This window comes from Mobula birostris, chromosome 1 (genome assembly GCF_030028105.1).
Source record: "Mobula birostris isolate sMobBir1 chromosome 1, sMobBir1.hap1, whole genome shotgun sequence".
NCBI classification, from domain to species: domain Eukaryota; kingdom Metazoa; phylum Chordata; class Chondrichthyes; order Myliobatiformes; family Myliobatidae; genus Mobula; species Mobula birostris.
In genome coordinates this window covers 77,488,325-77,514,198 of record NC_092370.1, presented here as the reverse complement: position 1 = coordinate 77,514,198, position 25,874 = coordinate 77,488,325, and the positions used below count along the sequence as shown (strand labels likewise).

At 43.9% G+C, this 25,874-nt stretch overlaps 1 protein-coding gene across 1 annotated transcript in view; it reads right to left on the bottom strand.

Moving 5' to 3' along the window:
- LOC140197588 (transcription initiation factor TFIID subunit 4-like) overlaps positions 1-25,874 on the bottom strand; it is a 136,212-nt gene that overhangs the window by 90,042 nt on the left and 20,296 nt on the right. Inside the window, exons 6-9 of the mRNA XM_072257757.1 lie at positions 22,937-23,026; positions 7,422-7,625; positions 5,211-5,346; positions 4,430-4,547 (exon numbers count right to left, since the gene is read on the bottom strand). Of these exons, the coding sequence (XP_072113858.1) occupies positions 4,430-4,547; positions 5,211-5,346; positions 7,422-7,625; positions 22,937-23,026 (548 nt within the window). The remainder of the gene's footprint in view (positions 1-4,429; positions 4,548-5,210; positions 5,347-7,421; positions 7,626-22,936; positions 23,027-25,874) is intronic.

The window sequence follows — 25,874 nt, the reverse complement described above, 5'->3', positions numbered from 1 at the left end:
CATAAAAATAAATAACGGATGGGGTACGAGGGGGAGGTGGGGCATTAGTGGCAGTTAGAGAAGTCAATGTTCCCACCACGAAGGACATCTTTCCTCTCCCCCCACTTTCTGCAGGGATTACTCCCTACGCGACTCCCCTATCCATTCGTCCCTCCCCACTGATCTCCCTCCTGGCACTTTTCCTTGCAAAGTGGACCAAGTGCCACACCTGCCCCTAAATCTCCTCTCTCACTACCATTCAGAGCCCCAAATAGTTCTTCCAGGTGAGGCGACACTTCACCTGTGAGTCTGCTGGGGTCATATACTGTGCCTGGTGCTCCCAGTGTGACCTCTTGTACATCAGAGACACAACGTAGATCGGGAGACCACTTTGCTAAGCACCTATGCTCCATCTGCCCTAAGAAGCAGGATCTCCCAGTGGTCACTCATTTTAATTCCACTTCCCATCTCCTCCCTCTGGTGCTCCTCCCCCCTTTTGCTTTCTTCCATGGCTTTCTGTCCTCTCTTATTAGACTCCCCCCTGTATCTCTTTCACCAATCAACCTCCCAGCTTATTACATCATCCTTCCCCCTCTTAGTTTCACCTATCACCTTGTGTTTCTCTCTCCCCCGCAACAACTTTTAAATCTACTCATCTTTTTTTCCCTCCAGTCCAGTCAAAGGATCTCAGCCCGAAACGTTGACTGTACTTTTTTCCCCCGAGATGCTGCTTGGCCTGCTGAGTTCCTCCAGCATTTTGTGTGTCACTTGGATTCAAACAAGAGCAGGACAGCTCTGTCAAGTGTCCTACCCAAGAATTCTTCTGGTCATTATTACAATTCTTTCTTAGGCGGTTTGTATACAAATTTTTTCTTGCATCAGTAATAGGACAGTGAAGGGAAATGCCCTTTCCATACGGAGTCTTTCTGTGACTATTCTATTTCGTTCATTGTAAGCCTCTTTGAATTTCACTATATGTGATATCACAAAGTATTTTTCAAAGTTTGAAACAACTGAACAATTATTGACAGAATTCTTAGTTCGCATGGATATCATTACTAAGTTAATAATGATGGTCAGTGATGTGTTTTGGAATTCAATTTGTAAAACCTGGAGATAGTCACACTCGAAGTTTTACTAGTGGTCTGCGGAAGTGACTACTGCTCATATAAATGACAGCTGTAAATGTGCTGCTTACAGTGGCAACACACATCAAAGTTGCTGGTGAACGCAGCAGGCCAGGCAGCATCTCTAGGAAGAGGTGCAGTCGACGTTTCAGGCCGAGACCCTTCGTCAGGACTAACTGAAGGAAGAGTGAGTAAGGGATCCCTTACTCAGTTAGTCCTGACGAAGGGTCTCGGCCTGAAACGTCGACTGCACCTCTTCCTAGAGATGCTGCCTGGCCTGCTGCGTTCACCAGCAACTTTGATGTGTGTTGCTTGAATTTCCAGCATCTGCAGAATTCCTGTTGTTTGCTTACAGTGGTGTAGTTTGTAAGAACCACTGACATCATGAGTATGGGTTCTGCCCCTTGTCCTCTGCATTGAGAATATGCACTCTCCCTGGGACTAGGCTCCTCCAGCATTTTGTGTGTGTTGCTTTCTCAATTACCGACTGTTACAGCAGCATTTGATGTATCATTCCACACTCTATCCAGACCATTCAATATTCAATCGGTTTCAATGAGATTCCCATTCAATCCTCTAAACTCCAGCAAGTACAGACCCAGAGCCAGAAAAAGATCATACGTTAACCTATTCATTCTCATGAAGCTCCTCGGATCCGCTCCCATGCCAGCCTCTCTCAGATTAAGGGCCCAACACTGCTCACAATACTCCCAAGTGCAGTTTGACCAATGCTTTAAGCCGCAGCATTACATCCTTATATTCCAGACCTCTTGAAACGAATGCTAACATTCAGGTCCCTTTGCACCTCTAATTTTTTAAAAATAGTTTACACTTTTATTCCTTCCACTGAAGTACATGACCATTTGTTTCCTTACATTGTATTTCATCTGCCACTTCCTCGCCGATTCTCACAATGAGTCCAAGTTCTTCTGCAGACACTCTGATTCCTGAACACCACCTGCCTCTCCACCTATCTTTGTGTTGTCCACAAATTTGGCCACAAAGCCTCAACTGTCTCCTCCAAATCATTCACATATAACTGAAAAGAAGTCACCAGCAGCCAATCAGAAAAGGCGCCCTTTATTTCTGTGCTTTAACTCCTGCCAGTCAGTCGCTCTTCAATCCATGCTAGTATCTTTCCAGTAATACCATGGTCTCTTATCTTGTTAATCAGTCTCATGTGTGCAACTTGTCAAAGGCTTTCTGAAAATCCAAGTAAACTTCACCCACTGACTCTCCTGCCTGTTATTTCCTCCAAGTTCCAGTTCAGACACTGCCCAGACTTGGGAATACAACCACTGTATTACTACAGCCAGGTTAAAAGATAGCAACTTGCTACACAATGGCAACGTGGGAGCACGTGCACCTCAAGGACTACAGTATTTCAACTTGAGAATACTTCACCTTCCCAGTGAAGAGGATTAGATACTGGGATTATGAGTATTACTGGTAATGCAAATTAATTACAAAAGCAGTTTGGTCTTCACATACATTTCATCGGTTTCCAGCTCTTGAATAAGCAAATAAGGTCATAAAATCAATACAGAAACAACTAAGACTGGAGGTTCCATTGATTACATGGTCAAACTGCCATTTTCTTCTTGTTGAGCCAATTCAACTTAGTCTTATTCCTTCCAGGTAGCCTCCAACCTGACAGCAGGAACATCGATTTCTCTAACTTCCAGTAATTTCTCCCCCCTCCACTTCAATTTTTTTATTCCTCATTCTGGTTCCCCTCTTACTCATTCTCTTCTCCTCATCTGCCTATCACCTCTTTCTGGTGTTCCTCTTCCTTCTCTTTCTCCTAAGGTCCACTCTCCATTCCTATTAGATTCCTTCTTCAGCCTTTGACCTTTCCCACTTATCACCTCACAGCCTCTGACTATCCCCCTCTCCCACCCACCTACCTGCTTTCCCCCTCACCTGCCAGCTTGTACACCTTCCACTCTCCCCACCTTTTTATTCTGGCTTCTTCCCACTTCTTTTTCAGTCTTGATGAAGAGTCTCGGCCCGAAACGTTGACTGTTTATTCCCCTCCGTAGATGCTGCCTGGCCTGCTGAGCTCCCCCAGCACTTTGTGTGTGTTGCCAAGTCTACCTGGTAAAACTTGTTGTAGTCATCATCATAAGCAGGAGATACAGAAGACTGGAATCCTGCACCATGTTCAAGAACAGCTTCAACCATTCAATTCCTGATCCAACATGCAACATCCAACATATACTACCTCAGTTTAGCAACACTGTAACCACTTTTCTCTACAATGGACTAACAGTGTTCTTTCTTGTATAATTAGCTTTTCTTCTGTTTGCATTGGCTCTACGTAGTGCCACAACCTGGAAAACTCAGCAAGACATTCATTTCCTCAGGAGGCTAAAGCAACTGGGTACGTCTCCTTTGACCTTCACCGTTTTTTTTTAAATAATGCAGCTCAGAAAGCATCTTATCTGGATGCATCATGGCTGCAAGAAACAGTAGAGTTGTGGACATAGCTCAGTATATCACAGAAACCAAGTCTCACTTCCATGGACTCTGACAACACTTCTCATTCCTCAATCAAGCAGCCAGCATAATCAAAAACCCCACCCACAATGACATTCTCTCTTTTCTCCACTCCCAATGGGCAGAAAATACAAAAGCATGATATCAAACCATACTCAAACACAGTTTCTATCTCATTAATATAAGACTACTGCATGACAAGATGCTCTCGACCTCAAATCTACCTCATCATGACCTTGCACCTTACTGACCGCCTGAACTACACTTTCTCTGTAACCGTGTCACAGTATTCTGCACTCTTATCGTTTTCTCTTGTACTACGTCAATACACCAAGGTTATAAATTGATCTGTATGATCAGTACTCAAGACACGTTTTTCACTGCACTTCTATAGACGTGACAATAATAAACCAATTTATCAACTAATACTATGTACCTGTGATGCTGCTGCAACTGAGGTGTTCACTGGATCAGTGCATACATGTACCCGTGCTAATGACAAGAAGCTCGACATGGAAAAGGAAAAGGAAATGGCTTACAGGACTACAATGCATCATTTTCACTGGGTTCTCAAAGGTTGCTCATGCCTTCCTTCTGCTCAGTCTACAGCAGTGGTTTCCAACCTGAGGTCCATGGACCCCTTGGTTAATAGTAGGAGTTGGAAACCCCTGGTCTAGGGTGACCATGTTTTAATGCCATCTGTACTGACGTTTATTCAAGTGAGTAAAATCAGAAATGTGAGTTACAAATCAGAAATTAAATCAAAAAGATACATGATTCCATACAGAGATCATTTTTGCAGCAGTTGTGGTAACAGCTTTTACCTGAAAGTTGCCCCTGTGACCTCCTGTTTGAATTTTTCATCAGTTGAGGCATGTACAAGAACGGTTGAATTCCCATTTCCTTGTACAGCTGGGACTTTTATCACTGAAGTCACAGGAGCTGAATGAAGAAAGCAAAGTTTTCTTTTAAACCCCAGTCCATTCAAATGACATTAATACCAACAAAGCACATCATGGACAGCATTTATTCTGGTCATACAGAAAACACAGGACAGAAATGCAGCCAGTGGTAATGGCAACAACTGCTGGCCACATGGGACAGCCCGCAAACCGAGGAGCAATTACACTAAATTGACTAGTAGATTCTCCTCAGAGGATTTTAAGCAAACAAAATTAGATTAGTTTCATCATATGTACATTAAAACATACAGTGAAATGTGTTGTTTGCATCAGTGACCAACATACTCTAAGTATGTGCTGGGGCAGTCCACAAGTGTTGCCATGTTACTGGCACCAACAAAGCATGCCTACAACTTACTAACCTTAGGTCAGTAAGTTGAGAGTTAATACTGGCCACTAAAACAATATTGAAGCACAGTTTAGAATAAAAAAGGACCCAGGTAATATGCTGCATCCAATCACAATTTCATTTCACTTCACTGCGACTCCACACACTTAGGTTTTAGAAACTTGCACAAACAGCTATCAGTATAAAATGTAGCAGGCAGAAAGCCTCAAGAGAACAACTTGATCTCTGACATCACCATCAGGCACACATCGTGATTTGGTTAAATTATTACTAAACAACTGCATACATCCGTACCTCCTGGAACTGTTTTGACCTGTATTTGCGATACAGGCACAGTGATGTGGTTTAGAGGTCTTTGCAATGTCGCTGTTTGTGTCCTTGGCAGTATGCTTTCCTGTATTTTGGCAAGAGCTCCAGACTGTTGGACTACCTGAAAATGAATCGAATCAGGGTGAAGCAAGTGCAATGTGTTCTGAAGAATGACAAAACTATGTTTGAAATTCTGGCTTCTATATAGGAAATTTTTTATCTCCAATTATTTTTCTTCTTAATCAACAGACATTCACACTATTCCTGTTGCATAACTTAATCACATTTAATTCTGCCCAGTACTAAGAGTAAAAATACAGATCCAAATTGATGATCAATAGAATATTTCTCAGCAGACTATTCTAGGGGTACAACACATAACAGCTTAGACTAATATCCGAGACCGAGTTTAAATTCGACACTGCAGTGACATAAAGCACAATCAGGCATACCATCTGTGCCAACCATGGTGCCAATCTAATCTAGTTATATCTGCCTACATATGGTTCCTCTATTCACTGCTTGTTCATTTATCTGTCTAAATGCCTTGAATGTTGCCATTGGATCCACTGCCACAACCTCTCCTGGCAGCATACATCAGGCACCTAACACTGTGCGAGCGAATCAGTATTCAGTGAAATAATCCAGCATTAAGATCAGTTAATTAATTATAGAATAATTATAATTTAGCTAATATTGGGATATCAAAAGAAACCACTTTATGGCCATCCCCAATTGTATTTGGGATGACTCAGTTGCTGAACTTCTTCAAGGTGCGACCACCTTTTTATGAGGGTGGAAATCAGTATTAACTTGTTATCATCAGGTACCTTACCTTGGTCATTTCAAGTCAGATAGGAGTCAAGTACAACAATGTAGCCTTAGACATGAGCCCAGGCAAATGAATTCTAAGGGCATTAATGAGATAAATGTAATGCCCTGGTTCATTTTTCTGACTGTTATGCTATTCTGTATTTGATTTTGTGGTGTTCAGTGCAAGCTGCTTGTCTGGGTTACTGTTGAAGATAAGGGATAGCAGAATTGTGTGCCATCCAATTAGGACGGTTGAATTAAGGGGAGGTTTCTCTGGTGAGGGACACTAAAGTTGGGCTTGGGGCTTTTGTTAAGAGGATGAAGAGAGAAGACATCGGAGAGAAGAGGTCGTAGGATTCGACCCAGAGAGGAACCGTGATTCGACGGAACCAGAGTGTTTCAAACGTTTTACAAAAATTCTGATAGGTTGCTTATCACCTCTACTATTATAAACTTTTGAGTTCCCATTTTATTCTATGAATGAATTTAAGCTCCTCAGATACCATAATGGGACTAATACATTCAGATTTCAATCCTTTTCCATTGTTACCGTGACCTTCAAATTAGCCTGTTATTAGAAGCTATCTGATTCACTTGCATCTGTCAGGGAAGTATATCAAATCTGACTTATTTACCTTGTATTTGCCTATAAGCACTTTCAGACCCATATTTAAACATGGTTGATCCTTAAATGTCTATTAAAATAGCCAACGAGTTGCTCCTGTACAAAAAGTTAAGAACTTTAAAAGCTGGAAGTGAACTACTACTTTGAAGGCAGGGGCATTTGCAAAGATTTCTTACAGTGTTTATATAGCAGTCACGAGACTATACCTGGAATATTCCACTTCAAACTAACGTGGAGGCCAAGCAAAAAAGTAGACCAGACATGAAAGGTTTGCCTCATCAAATGTGCAGCAGCTGCAAGGAGGTCAAACCATCCTGGTCGATTATCTGTGCTTTTATCTTAAACACTGACCTGGCCAACACCATTTTCCAAAGAAGAATAACCGAGTCCTTTTGGCCTACAATATGAACGCACACATTAAGAGCTGGTGTCAACCACTTGGACCGTCAAGCCAGTTTCACCACAAATATCATGTCTAATCTAAATGTAATTTGATGATTGCTCTTTGAAGCCAACTAGCTGTACTCTTCCTTGTTAGTCCTCTCCATGAATCACATTCTCTTCAATTGGCCTTTAGGCAAAGCATTCCAGGTCATGTATTAAAACTGCCTTCTCCTCACTTCTTCAGTCAATTACCTTGAAAGGTATGAGATTTCGGTCACGTATTATCGTGCTTAATAACAGTGCTTTATAAATAACATTGCCTACATACAATTCCTTGTGGAGTTATTTGCAACAGTGGTGTGGGAAGTTCTTACCATCTGGGCCCTGGCCTGCAGGGGCTTAGCCTGCTGTGCAGTACTAGCTGCTGTGACTGTCCTTGTAGCCTGCTCTGGGTGGGGAGGCTTGGATACTCCAGGTGCCCCTGCAAGCGTGGTAGCTGGAGTTTCAGGTTTCTGTAGGCACTGCTGAATGAAGGCCTGGGAGTTTGGCATTAGCTTGCGTAAGGCAGGTAAACTTCGCTGTGGAATGAAAAGTTCACACAAGATATTGAGATTATTGGTTGAAGTTTCCAAACTGGTGTAAATAGCTTCTAAACCACTAATTGAGGTCCAGACTAATGATCCACATAAACAAATTTATATCCTTTAAATTCAGTTAATTAAGTAAATCTGAAACGTAATTAAAAAAAAACAAGGATGTGACTATGCAACTATGAGATTATCAGAAATCCCATCTGGTTCATCGATGGAGCTTCAGGGAAGGAAATATGCTCTCTTTATGCACTGGGCTGGTTGAAGTGGTTCAGCCAGATGCAACAAAAATGCAGAGCACAGCCAGAGCTCTTCCATCATGCAAACCACAATAGTAGGTAAGGTACTGGCAGAAAGCTACTATCTCAAGACAACTTAGGATGGGCAGCAATTGCCTGCTTTGCAAGGTATTCACAACCAGTATATGAATAAGTAAGCATGAAGCCTTTTGACAAAGATTGTTTCCACTTAACTCAAAATAAATTGAAACTGTAAAGTCTCTGCTAGCTGCAAGATTAAGCAGCAGAGATTAAGTTGACACACCAACTTCAGTTATTCAGTTTTCAGCTTTAGAATGAGTGAACAAAAGTCGTTCAGTACATTTGACCCGTTAAATTTTATTTTTTTCCAGGGATGTTGTCCAATCTGTCCAGTATTTCTAAGTTTTGCTACACCAGTGGGTGTAATTTGTATCTTTATCCAATTTATTGAAAGTCTTTGAAGTAATATCTATTATGAATAAAGGGGTAGTGTATGTACAAAGAACACCCCATAATGTCTGTGATAAATATGGTACCGAATTCAGCTGAAACTATTTTGCTGATTAATGCCCTGGTTAAGATTTTTATTGCTAATGTTGTAACACATTTCATTTAGTAGTTTTCTGTAAAAGCAGTGAATCCTACTGGTAGAATGTTTTGTTTTCGGCTAAGATAAAAGGCTATGATGTTCGACTCAGGAGTGTTGTGTCAGCCAATCAGGATGATGGAATTGGAGGAACGTTCTAGAGGGAGCTGGGTAGAGAGAGATTTGTGAGTGGGGTTTGTGGTCTTTTTTGGCAGGAGATGGAGAGAGGAGAAGATCAGGTGAGACAGCCAAATGATTTGATCTAATGGGAAGATACAATTGCAAGCAGTGCTTCACAAGACCAAGGAGTCCAAGATAGGAAGTTCTACTAATGATTGGTGAGAATTCAGCGCTGTGTGTAATGGTCATACTGTAGCGGTGTGCTACACACAGCGCTGGAATAACCACACGGAGTCCGTGAGTTGGAGTTGCGATGAAAGAGATTTATTCTAACTTCACAGCCTGCTTTAAAGCCTTCCCGTTCCCGCTCTCCCTGGGGCAGGACTGCTGTGGGGAATGCATATTCCCAGACCCTTTCTGCACGCGGGATTTTCCCCCTGCTGGTGAAGATGGCCTGGCGCCCTTTTTTGGGGCCGGCCTCTCTGCCTGCGCGCGCTGTTGTGAGCCAGTTCGTGGGTGCCAGAAAGTGGGTTGCCACATAACCCCCCCCCCCCCGAACCGGCGATACCTCCCCCAATGTCCACAGTCTGGATCGGCCTCTGTTTGGGAGGTCTGCCCCTGCACCGCGGTGCCTGAGCCTGGACTGGCTGCGCCAAGTCCACATGGGCCGGTTTGAGTCAGTCCACTGTGAAAACCTCCTCTCTCCCCCCAATGTCCAGCACGAATGTGGACCCGTTGTTCCTGATCACCTTAAACGGCCCCTCATAGGGCCACCCGGTGTCCGCCCCGTCGTACAAAAAGAAACTTACAGTTCTACAGGTCTTTGGGTACGCAGGTCGGGCTCTGTCGTGCTGTGAAGTGGGTATGGGGGCCAGGTTACCAAGCCTCTCCTGTAGTCTGTCCAGGACTGCTGTAGGTTCTTCCTCTTGCCCCCTTGGGGCTGGTATGAACTCTCCTGGGACTACCAGGGGTGCGCCGTACACCAACTTGGCCAACAAGGCGTGCAGATCCTCTTTGGGTGCCATGCGAATTCTGAGCAGGACCCAGGGAAGCTCGTCCACCCAGTTAGGCCCCTCCAGGCGGGCCATGAGAGCCGATTTCAGGTGACGGTGGAAGCGCTCCACTAGTCCGTTTGACTGTGGGTGGTAGGCAGTTGTGTGGTGTAGCTGCGATCCTAAAAGGCTGGCCATAGCCGACCACAGGCTGGAGGTGTACTGGGCGCCCCTGTCGGAGGTAATGTGGGCCGGTACCCCGAAGTGGGCTACCCAGGTTGTGATCAGTGCTCGGGCACAGGATTCGGAGGTGGTGTCAGTGAGCGGGACTGCCTCTGGCCATCTGGTGAACCGGTCTATCATAGTTAGAAGATACCGCGCTCCTCACGACACTGGCAGGGGCCCCACGATATCCACATGAATGTGGTCGAACCTCCGGCGGGTGGGTTCAAACCGCTGCGGCGGAGCCTTGGTGTGCCGCTGCACCTTGGCCGTTTGGCACTGCATGCACGTTTTGGCCCATTCACTGACCTGTTTACGCAGTCCATGCCACACGAACCTGTTGGAGACCAGCCAGACGGTTGTCCTGATGGAGGGGTGCGCTAAGTTGTGAATGGACTCGAAAACCCACCAGCGCCAGGCTGCTGGGCCGACGGGGCGGGGTTGGCCGGTAGCTACGGCATATAGTAGGGTCCTCTCACCTGGGCCTACGGGGAGGTCTTGGAGTTGCAAACCGGAGACTGCAGTCCTGTAACTGGGGATCTCAGCGTCTGCCTGTTGTGCCTCTGCCAGCGCTGCATAGTCCACTCCCTGGGACAGGGCCTGTATGGTAGGTCTGGATAGTGCGTCCGCCACGACGTTGTTCTTTCCAGAGACATGCCGGATGTCCGTCGTGTACTCGGAGATGTAGGACAGATGTCGCTGCTGGCGGGAAGATCAGGGGTCAGACACCTTCATGAACGCAAAGGTAAGCGGTTTGTGGTCTGTGAACGCGGTGAAGGGCCTACCTTCTAAGAAGTACCTGAAATGCCAGATTGCCAGGTATAGTGTTAATAGCTCCCGGTCGAAAGCACTGTCGTAGGTGTTTGCTGAAGAACGCCAGGGGTTGCCAGTGACCCTTGATGAGTTGTTCCAGCGCTCCACCGACTGCTGTGTTGGATGCGTCCACCGTGAGGGCAGTAGGAACGACCGTTCTGGGGTGCACTAGCATCGCGGCGTTTGCCAAGGCTTCTTTGGTTTTAACGAAAGCAGTTGCGGCCTCTTAGTCCCAGGTAATGAACTTGCCCTTACCCGACATTAGAGTGAACAGGGGGCACATTGTTCGGGCTGCAGAGGGGAGGAAACGGTGGTAGAAATTCACCATGCCCACGAATTCCTGCAGGCCTTTGATTGTGTTGGGTCGGGGGAAGTTGCGGACCGCGTCTACCTTGGCGGGCAGCAGGGTTGCCCTGTCTTTAGTAATCCTGTGGCCCAGGAAGTCGATGGTATCGAGTCCGAACTGGCATTTGGCTGGGTTGATTGTAAGGCCGAATTCGCTCAGGCGGGAGTAAAGCTGGCGGAGGTGGGACAGATGCTTCTGCCGACTACTGCTGGCTATGAGGATGTCGTCCAAATAGATGAATGCAAAGTCCAGGTCGTGTCCCACCGCGTCCATCAGCCGCTGGAAAGTCTGTGCGGCATTATTTAGACCAAACGGCATTTGGAGGAATTTGAAAAGTCCGAACGGGGTGATAGGTGCTGTTTTGGGGATGTCGTCCGGATGTACCGGGATTTGATGGTATCCCCGGATGAAGTCTACCTTGGAAAAGATCCTTGCGCTGTGTAGGTTTGCTGTGAAGTCTTGAATGTGCGGCACAGGGTAGTGGTCTGGAGTTGTAGCCTCGTTCAGTCTGCGGTAGTCACCACATGGTCGCCAGCCCCCCGTTGCCTTGGGCACCATGTGAAGGGGGGAGGCCCATGGGCGGATGGCCGTATGATCCCCAATTCCTCCATCTTCTTGAACTCCTCTTTCGCCAGTCAGAGCTTGTCTGGGGGAAGCCTTCGAGCACAGGCGTGGAGGGGTGGTCCCTGGGTCGGGATGTGGTGCTGTACTCCATGTCTGGGCATGGCTGCCATGAACTGCGGTGTCAGTACTGATGGGAAATCCGCCAGGACCCTGGTGAATCCATCATTGGACAGCGTGATGGAGTCCAAGTGTGGGGCTGGCAACTTCACTTCACCCAAGGAGAATGTTTGAAAAGTCTTGGTGTGGACTAGTTGCTTTCTTTGCAGGTTGACCAGCAGGCTGTGGGCTCGCAGAAAATCCGCCCCCAGGAGTGGTTGGGCCACGGCGGCCAGTGTGAAGTCCCACGTGAACTGGCTGGAGCTGAACTGTAGCCGCACCGTGCGGGTGCCGTAGGTTCGTATTGTGCTGCCATTTGCGGCCCTCAGGGTGGGTCCGGGTGTTGTAACTCATTGGAGGTAAAACGCTAATCTCCGCTCCGGTGTCGACCAAAAATCGGCGTCCCGACTGCTTGTCCCAGACCTACAGGAGGCTGTCCTGATGGCCAGCCGCCGTAGCGATCGGCGGTGGCTGGGCCTTGGCGTTTCCCGGGAATTTGTAGGGTGGTCTACAGCGGCGGGCCTCTGTGCCCCACCACTGGTGGTAGAAGCACCATTGTTCGTTGGGCTCTGCTGCCGGGCCTGGTCTGGTCTGTCGTTGGGCACGTGGCTTGGTGATCTGTGCAACGGACGCCCCTCTCTCCTTCTTAGCATTCCACAACACATCTGCTCGGGCCGCCACCTCCCGGGGGTCGCTGAAATCTGTGTCGGACAGCAGCAGGCGTATGTCCTTGGGCAGTCGCTCTAGGAACGTCTGCTCAAACATGAGGCAGGGCTTGTGTCCTTCAGCCAGGGCCAGCATTTCGTTCATTAATGCCGATGGCAGCCTGTCCAGGCGCATTAAGCGGCGTGCTCGTTCACGCCGTGAGAGTCCAAAAGTCTTTATGAGCAGGGCTTTGAATGCTGTGTATTTGCCGCTCTCCGGGGGCGACTGTATAAACTCAACTTGTGCAGCAGTCTCTTGGTTGAGAGAGCTCAGCACGTAGTAGTAGCAAGTGGACTCCGAGGTTATCTGCCGAATGTGGAATTGTGCTTCTGCCTGTTCCAACCACAGACGGGGTCTCAGCGGCCAAAAGCTTGGCAGTTGTAACGAAACTGCGTGAACAGATGCGGTGTCGGTCATCTCTGGCCCAAATATCGTTTGGGTCGTCGGGGTCACCAAATGTAGCGGTGTGCTACCCACAGCGCTAGAATAACCACACGGAGTCAGTGGGTTGGAGTTGCGATGAAAGAGATTTATTCAAACTTCGCGGCCTGCTTTAAAGCCTTCCCGTTCCCGCCCTCCCTGGGGCGGGACGCTGTGGGGAATGCATATTCCCAGACCCTTTCCACGCGGGGGATTTTCTCCCTGCTGAAGATGGCCTGGCGCCCTTTTTGGGGCCGGCCTCTCTGCCTGCGCGCGCTGTTGTGAGCCGCTTCGTGGGTGCCAGAAAGTGGGTTGCCACAATACTTAGCTTTTGGAAAATACAAGCTCCAATGCATGTGCACATTTAGATTGGTTTAACTGTAATGGACTCCTTTTTTTCTTTTAATAACTGTTGATAAAGCTGAAATTAGTAAATACACTTTCTTTATAATTGTATGCTGTGTACTATCTGTTATTTCTTGCCAACTGATAATTGTGTATGGCCAGTATTCATAACCTTCCTGTTTGATTGAACACAAATCATACCGACCCGAGACGTATATTGTTTAAGAAAGGTGGGCTTCTCACCACTGTTAGCAGAGTTTGCTATCAAGTCAAGTTTGTACACAAGCTCAGTGATGGTGTTACAATCCATATCTCTCCATTCTCTGCATATTCATGTGCCTATCTAGCAGCCTCTTAAAGCCCATTATCATATTTGCTTCCACCACTATACTTGCAGCCTGATCCAGACAGCTACCACTCCAAAATAAAGCTTGTCTTGCACATCTCCCTTAAAGGTTTCCCGTATACACCTTAAGAACATGTCCTCATACTTGAAATATCTACTCTGGGGTGAAAAAAATTCTGGCTGCCTAACCGTTCTATCGGGTCTTCTCCAGCACCTGATACTCCAATACTACAGAAAAACCAACCAAAGGATGCCCAACCTCTCCTTACAGCTCATGTTCTCTAATCCAAGCAGCATCCTGGTATGTCCTCCCAAGCCTCCACGTCTTGCTGTGGAGTAGCCAGAAGAGCACACAATATTCCAAGTCTGACCTGAATGAAATTTATTCTAGCTGCAATATGTAGGTGCAATATTCAGCCTTTTTAAAAAAAAGTCCTTTGATAAAGTGCAAATAGATGATACGGTAAATGAAATACTATGTTTCAGGACATGACACTTTAGGAAATGATTAGTTGGTTAACAGGAAACAACATGCAGAAATGTGTCTTTTTCTGTTTGGCAAAAGTTACAATCAGTGTGCAACACAGCAATCAGTATTGAGCCTTGATTATTACTTCATAGTTTATAAAAACACTTGGATGAAAGATGTTAGATGTACAGATGTTAAATTTGCTAATGACACAAATAGAGGTAGTAAGTTACAAATACGAATAAAGAGACTGCTGAAGTACATTAAGTGAATGAGACGAGATCTGGAAAATGCTCTATTGCAAGGTAAAAGGCAAAGTTGTCCTTTTTGGCACAAAAGAAAGCAAATTAGCCAAATAGCAAGTGATTGTAGCATTCTGAGCAAAGGAACAGGTGTGATTCAATTACTCAGGTCATGGAGAGGATGCACAAACTCTTTAGACAGTGGCAGAATTGAACTGAGGCTGCTGGAACTGTAATAGTATTATGCTAACCACTACTCTACCGTGTCTTGCCCAGTTACAAGTGTTATTACTTAATGAGACAAGAACTAAATACAGTAGAAGATAATACCAGTTTTATGGAGAATTAGTGAGGCCACATCTATAGTACTATAAATACCATTCATTCACTGTGTGCAGTTTGGGCAAGGTTTACTAGATCAGTGATCACTATGTGTTGGCATGTGGCCAAGTGGTTAAGGCATTCGTTTAGTGATCTGAAGGTCGCTAATTCGAGCCTTGGCTGAGGCAGTGTGTTGTGTCCTTGAGCAAGGCACTTAACCACACTTTGCTCTGCGACGACACCGGTGCCAAGCTGTATGGGTCCTAATGCCCTTCCCTTGGACAACATTGGTGGCGTGGAGAGGGGAGACTTGCAGCATGGGCAACTGCCAGTCTTCCATACAACCTTGCCCAGGCCTGCGCCCTGGAAAAACCTTCCAAGGCGCAAATCCATGGTGTTACGAGACTAACAGATGCCTATTAAAAAAAATACTAGATCAGTAGCTGAAATGAGCAAGTTACCTTTGTAGAGAGGTTGCAGAGTCTTATCCACTGTTGTTACTGTTTAAAATAAAGAACTGACCATCTAAGAAATGAAAATAAGTTTTACGAACAGCTTTTTCTACTGTGCTATCAGATTTCTGAAGTCCATGAACATTATCTCATTATTCCTTTTTATTGCACAACTCATTATTTTTGTAATTTATAAATACATCTCTGCAACATACTGCTGCTGCAAGACAATAAATTTCACATTATATGTCAGTAATTTGGGTGGTGATACATCACCACCAAAGGAGGTACAAGGCTATCTTTCTCTCCACTAGCCTGTAGGTCACCCTTCAGTAAGGAGTAGCACCTACTTAGCCCCCCCCCCCCCCACCCCGATCAGGGTCACGTGCCTTTCACAAATCCTCATTATGTGATCACTGATGCCAGGCAGAAAATCTCTGAAGTGTATTGGTAATTGCTGGCATTACCTGTCTGGTAAAGACACCGCCCAGAAGGCAATGGCAAACTATTTCTGCAGAAAATTTGCCAAGAACAATTACAGTCACAAGACCATGATCAGCCACGTCATATAACACAGCACATAATAATAATGATGAGGTAAGTAATAATAAATCTGATTCTCTCTAATGGTTGCAAGTCCATGGAAATCTCCTCAAAGGAAATCAAAAGCGATCTTCAAATTTTTTTTTGAGGCAGAAGTGGATAAATTCTTGATAAACAAGAAATTGAGAGGCAAGAGGTAGAGAATGCTAAATTTGCATAAACAAGGCTATAATCCAGGCAGCTATGGTCTTATTAAAAGAAAACAAAAGCTCGAGAAACATTACTGTTCTGAATTACTATTTTGCAAGATCCTTCAAATAGGACTTGATTTCATTGTGCCTCCAGTTTCTTGAACGATCTTTCCTGCTATTGCCCAATTGCTAATCAATAGTTCCCTCCCCAGATCAACACTATATTCAAGTCTTTTGAAGCTTCTATTAAAGATGTGTTTATTACCCTTTCAGGCAGCACATTCCTGATAACATCCTTCAAATAGTCAACAGAAAAAAAAGAACAAATCTCTCTCCAGCTGTGCTGAGTACTTATTACACCACAAATGCTCTTCAGATCACCGAAAGTCTTGTGAGCAAGGCAGCACACTTCAATGACTACTGAAGCTTTGAGGTGATTAATGTTGGAGCCAAGTAAAAATGGTCAAACAATTACTTTGGAATGCCAACCACAAATGAATGAAGTCAACTGAAATCTAATACATTCAAAGGAATGGAAATCAAAGTAAAAGGGTTTGCATAAACTTAAGGAACTGAGTGATTAGACGGTGATGTGTTCATCTCAATGAAACAAATCTGATGACTATAGAGGTTTAGCAAGAAGATTTAACTGTTTTCCAAAATTAATACTGAGTGCAAGTAATGTTTTCCTATCAGGAGGATATAAATGTAAAGGGATAAGTGTCAGAGTAATACGGCATGGAAAAGGGCCCTTCAGCTTGACTCACCAAAGCTGACTGTGACACCTATCCCATTTTCCTGCATTTTGGACCAAATCCCAATTCCTTCCCTAAGTATATGCCCAAAAACCCTTCAATCATTATAGTTGCACTTGTCTTTGCCACTTCCTCTGACCACTCATTCCATATAACCATCACCCTGTCTAGAAAAAACTTGGTTCCTTTCAATTTTTCCCCTCTGACCTCAAACCTATGCATTATAGTTTTAAAATACTGTACCCTGGGAGAAATACTGTCTGCCTACCGCATCTAAGCCCCTAATTTTTAAAAAAAAAATAAACCTCTACAAGGTCATTCCCTCAATGTCTGCACTCTGGTGAGACCAATCTTTCCTTGTAACTAGTCTTTCTTTCCAGGCAACACCCGGTTCAATCCCTTCTGACTCCTGGTGCCACCACATCCTTTTTATAGTATGGTGACCAGAACTGAACACAATTATTCCAAGTGTGGTCACACCATATGATGTCCCATTTCTTGCACTCAAAGCCTCAGCCTATGATGGCAATCAAACTGAACATCTACACTCGCTTATCTACCCATGTCATGGAGCACCAAATTTTTTGGTGTTCACCTGGCAGAGAATCTCACCTGGTCCCTCAACACCAGCTCCATAGCAAAGAAAGCCCAGCAGTGTCTCTACTTTCTGCGAAGGCTGAGAAAAGTCCATCTCCCACCCCCCATCCTCACCACATTCTAGACGTTGTATTGAGAGCATCCTGAGCAGCTGCAACACTACCTGGTTTGGAAATTGCACCATCTCGGATCGCAAGACCCTGCAGCGGATAGTGAGGTCAGCTGAGAAAATCATCGGGGTCTCTCTTCCCGCCATTACAGACATTTACACCACACGCTGCATCCATAAAGCAAACGGCATTATGAAGGACCCCACGCACCCCTCATACAAACTCTTTTCCCTCCTGCCATCTGGAAAAAGGCACTAAAGTATTTGGGCTCTCACGACCAGACCGTCTAACAGTTTCTTCCCCCAAGCCATCAGACTCCTCAATACCCAGAGCCTGGACTGACACCAACCTACTGCCCTTTACTGTGCATATTGTCTTGTTTATTATTTATTGTAATGCCTGCACTGTTTTGTGCACTTTATGCAGTCCTGGGTAGGTCTGTAGTCTAGTGTAGTTTTGTGTTGTTTTACGTAGTTCAGTGTAGTTCTTGTATTGTTCATGTAGCACCATGGTCCTGAAAAACGTTGTCTCGTTTTTACTATGTACTGTGCCAGCAGCTATGGTCGAAATGACAATAAAAAGTGACTTGACTTGACTATGTACTTGCACCCTAAGTTTCCTCTGTGCATCAACATTTCTGATGACTTCGTTATTTACTGTGTACATTTTGTAATTTTAGAGAACCCAAAATGCAATACCTCACGTTTAGAATAATGTCCATCTATCATTACTCTGCCCAATTTTCCAACTGATCTATGAGTTTCAGTAACCTTAGACAACTTTCTATGTTGTCTACAACTCCACAAATCATTGTTGCATCAGCAAATTTACTTCAGACCACAGATATTTTCATCTAATCATTTATATACGACAAAGGTGCCAGCGAGGGTCTCTAAGGTACATCATTTTCCAGTTTCCCAAGATTCCTGGGTCATGCATTTACCAACTCTACGTGCTTTTGCTGATTCTTACTTATGGTCTTAATCATGCTTTTCAAAGAATTTATCTATGTTGTTCACCTCAAATTCTCACTACAGCGGCAAGTTTTACCTTTTACCTGGTATATCCAAGATTCCTGACTTCATTCACGAGTGATGTTTTACATTGATAATGTGGCCTGGAATGGCACACTAACTCCATTCTTCAAGATGCAACAAAATCCTTCCATTTCAGAGCAGATACCAGAATATTCCGTCAAATCCTGTTGCAGTGTCAGCTTGTATTTTGGCTCAAACATAAGAATATAGAGTAATACAACATGGAGACAGGCCCTTTGGCCCAACAGATACATGCTGTCAGCATTCTCCCTGCAAACACGAGGAATTCTGCAGATGCTGGAAATTCAAGCAAAACATATCAAAGTTGCTGGTGAACGCAGCAGGCTAGGCAGCATCTCTAGGAAGAGGTACAGTCAATGTTTCGGGCTGAGACCCTTCATCAGGACTAACTGAAAGAAGAGCTAGTAAGAGATTTGAAAGTGGGAGGTGGGAGGGGGAGATCCAAAATCATTCTCCCTGCTAGTTCCAGTTGCCCACGTTCAGCCCAAAACATTCCTAGCCTCTCCCCTCTATGTATCTATCCAAATGACTTAAATGATGTTGTGAAATGATCTGTACAGATGGCATGCAAAACAAAGCTTTTCGCTATACCTCATTACACGCAACAACATTAAATCAATTACCAATAACCAGTCACTACTGGGTCCGAATCCTGGAACTCCCCCCCCCCCCCCCATAACACCGTGATCAGCAACAAGAATTAAACTGTCTCTCTTGAGGCACATTTGATACACAAATGCTACAATAAATTTTTATTTAAAATTAAAATCACTCATGTACTGCATTCAAATACTTTAACTTGCATTTACACCAGGGAAATAAACTAGTCTGAGTCTCAACATCACCCAGCACTTTAAATAAATCAGTACTCATCAATACCATACTACAGAACTGGATTTGCACCACTGTTCTCAGTAGATGCCACTAGTGCTCTCTAGTGGTTCTGAATAGGCACTGAAGTACAGGTCCACAACCCTTTATCCAAAATCCTCGGGGCCAGTTACATTTCGAAATTTAGAATTTTTTGAATTGCAGAATCCCTCCTTATTGGTTCCAGGACCCCCCGCAGATACCAAAAAACACGTATGCTCAAGTCCCTTATTTAACCTGTCCCAGTGCGGTGGACTTTAGGACCCAGTGGAGCTCTGGACCTACGCATATCCTCCCGTATACTTTAAATCATCTCTAGATTACTTATAATACCGAATACAATGTAAATGCTACGTAAATAGTTGTTATACTGTATTGTTCAGGGAATAATGACAAGAAAAAAATATTCAATAAAACATAAAAGTATCCAGCTTCAAACAAACCGAATCAAACACATGGTAAATGACTTATTGAAATTGTCACTGTCACTATAAAACTTCAGTAACTTGTCTTTCTGTTTCTTTAAATCATATACAGCGGTAGTTCCCACACCATATTCTTCAGTATGACAACGCACAGACACACCACGATCAAGCTTCTGCAATAACTCCACTTTCTGTGTTATTGATAATGATAGATGCTTCCTTCTCTTTTTTTCATTGTTACCCATAGGGGTATCTGCAGCTCTTTTTGACATTTTCACAGTGAAATTAAACACAAAGTCAATAGTGAACACAAAATATCAGCCAACAGCAAATGCACATGTAACCAGTACAAGCGCTGAGCCACAACTGACGTCTGGCAGCCTCTGCTGGTGCTGCCAGGTCACACTTGAGTGACATCAGCTGTTGGCGAAAAAAAACTTTGGTTTTTGGAGCTTTTTAGGTTTCAGAATTTCGGATAAGGGATTGTGAACCTGTACTATTTCAGATTTGAATTTTTCGTATTGTAATGGTTTTAGTGTGTTTTACTCCTTAAGAATAAAGCCACACATGCATCTTCCAAAACAGGTTTCAACTAGGGACCAATCCAATTTGCTTAAGGATTGGAGACAAGAGAGTGCAGATGTTGAAATTTGGAGTATGCTTCTTTCTTTATTGGTGCCAAGCTAGAACAGTGAGAATAGATCCCAGGTCAATGGTGTGTTCCTCTTACAAGATGTGGGAAATCTGGGAGACCTCCAGCGGGAGGGAGGGGAGCTGGGGAGGACTTTGGGGTTCTAACATTTAACTGTTATTCATTCTTGGGGCACTCCTGTTTTCGTGGATGATTGCAAAGAAAAAGTATTTCAGGATGTATACTGTATACATTTCTCTGACATTAAATTGTACCTTTGAACCTTTGAATGCAGCTGCTTATAGACAGTGTTAGGGAACTGCAGCTATAAGAACTATGGTTCATTCAGGAGAATGAGGAACTGACAGAGAGAAGCCACAGGGAGGGAGTCTCCCCTAAGCTGCAGGATGCAGATAGCTGGCTGACTATCAGGAGAGGGAAAGGAAGGAAGCAAACAGTGCAGTGTACCCGTGGCCATGCCCCTTATTAACAAATATAACACTTTGGACACCACTGCAGGAGAACAACCGACCAGGGGAAAGCTGCAGCAACCACGTCTCTGGCACCAGGTCTAACTCTGGCTCAGAAGGGGATTCAATAGTTATAGGAACAGACAGGAGACTATGGACATGAAAGAGACACATGGATGTTACATTGACCCAGATGTCAGGGTCAGTGACATCTCAAATTGAGTCCACGGCATTCTTAAGGGAGAGGGTGAGCAGCCAGAAGTTGTACACCTTGGTACCAACAACACAGGTGGGAGAAGGAATGAGGTTATGAAGAACAAATATAGGGAGCTAGGGTGGAAGTAAAAGGCAAGATCTCAGATTCTTTGGATTGCTGCCTGTGCTGAGCACCAGCAGGGGTATGAATGAATAGAATGATAGAGCAGATGAATGTGCAGCTGAAGATTTGGGGCAGGGGACAGTGCTTCAGATTTTTGGATTGTTGGGATTTCTTCTGGGTAAGGTATGACCTGTACAAAAGGGACAGGTACACATGAATTCATAAAGGACCAATATCTTTGCGGACTAGTGTGTGACAGCTGTGGGGAGGGTTTAAACTAGGTTGGCAGGGGATGGAAACTAGAGTGAGAGGTTGGTATACAGGAGAATGTAGAGTCGGTAAAGAAGGACAAGTAATGGATAAATGCAGTCAGTTGGATGGGTTAAAATGTGTCCACTTTAAAGCAAAAAATATCAGGAATAAGGTGAACTTAGAACATGGTTCAGTACATGGAACTATGGCGTTGTGGCCATTACTGACACTTGGCTGTCCCGAGGGCAGCAATGGTTACTGGATGTTCTCGGGTTTAGAGGTTTCAAAAGTGACAGAGAGGAAGGCAAAAGAGGTAGGGGAGCAGCATTGCTTATTAGGGATTTTATCAGAATTGCAGAACGATAGGATGTTATGGAGTATTGTCTACTGAATCGGTGTGGGTGGAAGTCAGAAACAGGAAGGAAGCTATCACTCTAAAGGGAGAGCAGAAGGCAGAGGGTGGTAGTAAATGAAGGGTATTCTGCCTGGAGGTGGATGACGAGTGGTGTCCCACAGGGATCTGTCCTAGGACTCCTACTCTGTGATTTTAGTTAATAACTTGGCTTAGGAAATTAAAGGGTGGGTTAGGAAGTTTGCAGATAACACAAGATTGGTAGTGTTGTGGATAATGTAGAGAATTGTCGTAGATCACAACAGGATATTGAGAGGATGCAGACCTGGGCTGGGAAGCAGCAGATAGGAGTTCCATCCAGAGAAGTGTGAAGAGTTACACTTCGGAAGATCAAACCTGAAGGTAAAGTACAGGTTAATGGCAGGATTCTTAGCAGTGTTGAAGAATAGTGGGACCTTGGGGACCTCGTCCATGGATCCCTGAAAGCTGCTGTGCAAGTTGATAGGGTAGTTAAGAAAGCATGTGGTGTATCAGACAGGGGATTGAGTTCAAGTGCCGTCTATAAAACTCTGGTTAGACCACACTTGGAGTATTGTGTTCATTTCTGGTCGCTACATTATAGAAAGAATGCGGATGCTTCAGAGATGATGCAGAGGAGATTACCAAGGTGCTGCCTGGATTAGAGAGCATGTCTAATGAGATATAGTTTTGCTCTTTGGAGTGAAGGAGGATGAGAGGATACTTGATAGAGATGTATAGAAGGGAGCCAATGAGAAATACGAGAGGGCATAATTTTAAGATGATTGGACTAAGTATAGGGTGATTGTTAAAGGTAGTATTTTTCTCCTTACAGAGTGTTAAGTGCATGGAGCGCATTGCCGGGGTGCTGATAGAGGCAGATACATTAGGAGCATTTAAGAGACTCTTGGATTGGCACATGGATGAATGAAAAATGAAGGGCTATGGAGGGCAGGGTTAGATTAGTCGTGGAGTAGGTTAAAAGGTCGGTACGACATTGTAGGCCAAAAATCTGTAGCGTATGTGTATGTTCAAATGATCTATTAGAGAAAATCTGTGGGTTTTAAAGGATTGACTGAAAAGTGACTTGACAGTCACAAGGAACACATAATAGAACAAAATATATAAAGCAAGGCAAAATTATCCTGCCTGAGAAATTTCACCTAGCAAGAACTATGAGGGTAGATCTTATCAGGTGTGAGCCTTTTACATTCTATAACATAAACATTCCATAGATAATTAATTTTCTCAACTGAATTACTGAAGTAGTTGCAGTGAAAGCACCTCCATATGTGGAAAAGTTCTAGTTTTTGTACACACTAATAGTTCCGAACTCATGCAGTGGTTACCTTGAGAAAAGGCACAAGGTAAGGCTGTGGGGAAGACTTGAGCTCTTGGTACAGCTGGCTTGTGAATTCCTCTGCTTCTAACTTCCCATCCTGAAGGAAGAAAAAGGAGTATTTCAAAACTAGAATTAAAAGCCAAAATACTTAATAAAACCACTAAAAGATCATTCAGTGCAGGATCAACCCAGCTTTCTGCAATCTTGTTCCACTCCTGCCACTAAAAGGTCACCAATAAATTTGAAAACAAATTACACAGCAAACTGCACTCAGCATGCCGAAAGCTCTGAAGGATCGGTCAAGAACAACTGAGACTTCTGGGGGGAAACTAAATAAACACAAGGAAAGAACTGAAAGATATCTTGTTAGGCAAAGACAAAAAAGGTGCTGTGACTATTATGGAATACAACTACCACCTTAATTCAGTTGGAACAACAGGCAAGTTTCCATGATGTACTACCAGCTGTAATTCATTTTAAAATTACATTAACACAAAGGGCTCTGAACAACAGGTTCTCTTTTGCTCAAAAATCAATTAAGATGGTACTGCACAAAGAGGGGACATCCAGATGTACCTTATGAATAAAATGGCAGATTAACTTACTGCTCAAGAAAACAATGCTAAAGAAATTACTCCTTTACCAAATCAGAGTAAATGAAGGAGAGAGCATACTGATGCGATGTCACGATGACTTCTCCCTCAATGTCAGCGAAGTGAAAGATCTGTTTTAGACCTGCCATAATAGGTAAGATGCAGGAAAGCATTCCAACAAATAATATATACTTACGTTTGAAAAGGAAGGGGTTGATTAGAAGTTGTCAGCATGGCTTTGGCACAGCAGATCTTGTTTCACAAATTTGATATTTTTTTTAAAAGAAGGTTGGGCAATAAATGTATAAACCCCATTTCCAGAAAAGTTGGGATATTTTCCAAAATGCAATAAAAACAAAAATCTGTGATATGTTAATTCACGTGAACCTATATTTAACTGACAAATGTACAAAGAAAAGATTTTCAATAGTTTTACTGACCAACTTAATTGTATTTTGTAAACATACACAAATTTAGAATTTGATGGCTGCAACACACTCAACAAAAGTTGGGACAGAGGCATGTTTACCATTGTGTTACATCACCTTTCCTTTTAATAACACTTTTTAATCGTTATGGAACTGAGGATACTAATTGTAGTAGATTTGCAATTGGAAATTTTGTCCATTCTTGCTTGATATAAGACTTCAGCTGCTCAACAGTCCGTGGTCTCCGTTGTCTGATTCTCCTCTTCATGATGCGCCATACATTTTCAATAGGAGATGGATCTGGACTGGCTGCAGACCAGTCAAGCACACGCACTCTGTGTCTACAAAGCCACGCCGTCGTAGCCCGTGCAGAATGTGGTCTGGCATTGTCCTGCTGAAATAAGCATGGACGTCCCGGGAAGAGACGCCACCCTGATGGCAACATATGTCTCTCTAAAATCCTAATATACGCCTCGGAGTCAATGGTACCTTCACATACACGCAACTCGCCCATGCCATGGACATTGATGCACCCCCATACCATCACAGATGCTGGCTTTTGCACCTTTCGCTGATAACAATCTGGATGGTCGTTTTCATCTTTGTCACGGAGAACTCGACGCCCGTTTTTTCTGAAAACTAGCTGAAATGTGGACTCATCTGACCACAGCACATGGTTCCACAGTCTTTCAGTCCATCGGGCCCAGAGAACTCGCCGGCGTTTCTGCATAGTTGATGTATGGCTTCCTCCTTGTGTAATACAGTTTCAAGTTGCATTTCTAGATGCAGCGATGGACTGTGTTGAGTGACAATGGTTTTCCGAAGTACTCCCGAGCCCAGGTGGCTATAATTGTCACAGTAGCATGACGGTTTCTTAGGCAGTGCCACCTGAGGGCTCGAAGATCATGCGCATTCAACAGTGGTTTCCGACCTTGCTCTTTACGCACTGAGATGTCACTGAATTCTCTGAATCTTTTCACAATATTATGTACTGTAGATGTTGAAAGACCTAAATTCTCTGCAATCTTGCGTTGAGAAATGTTCCTTTTGAACTGACTAACAATTCTCTCACAAATTTTGGCACAAAGGGGTGAGCCATGACCCATCCTTGCTTGCAAAGACTGAGCACTTTTATACCCGGTCATGATACCTCATCTGCTACCAATTAGCCTGCTTAATGTGGAATCTTCCAAACCGGTGTTACTTGAATACTCTGTGCACTTTTCAATCTTATTTTAACTCTGTCCCAACTTTTGTTGAGTGTGTTGCAGCCATCAAATTCTAAATTTGTGCATATTTACAAAATACAATTAAGTTGGTCAGTAAAACTATTGAAAAATCTTTTCTTTGTACTTTTGTCAGTTAAATAAAGGTTCACGTGAATTAACATATCACAGATTGTTTTTATTGCATTTTGGAAAATATCCCAACATTTCTGGAAATGGGGTTTGTATATATGGATTTCAGTAATGCTTTTGATACGATTCCACATGGTAAGCTGCTCTGGATAGTTAAATAATTTGGCATCCAAGGAAAGCTAGCAAACTGAATACAAAATCAGCTGGAAGGTAGGAAACCGATGATGGATGTTTCTCCGACTGGAGATCAGAAAGTATTGGTGTACCCCAGGGGTCAGTGCTAAGCCCATTGGTTATCTGTCATCTAGATCAACAATTTGTATGTGAACATACAAGGAATAATTATCTAGCTTACAGACGACACTAAATCAGGTGGTATTATAAGTGGTGAAGTATCAAGAATTACAGTGGCATCTTTATCAGCTGCAAGGGTGGGCTGAGGAATGGCAAGTGGAATTTAATTCAAATAAGTACGAAAAATTATAATTCAATAGGACAAATCATGGTAGGGTACTTACATTGAAAGGAAAGACCCTGAATACTGCTATAGAATAGAGGGACTTTGA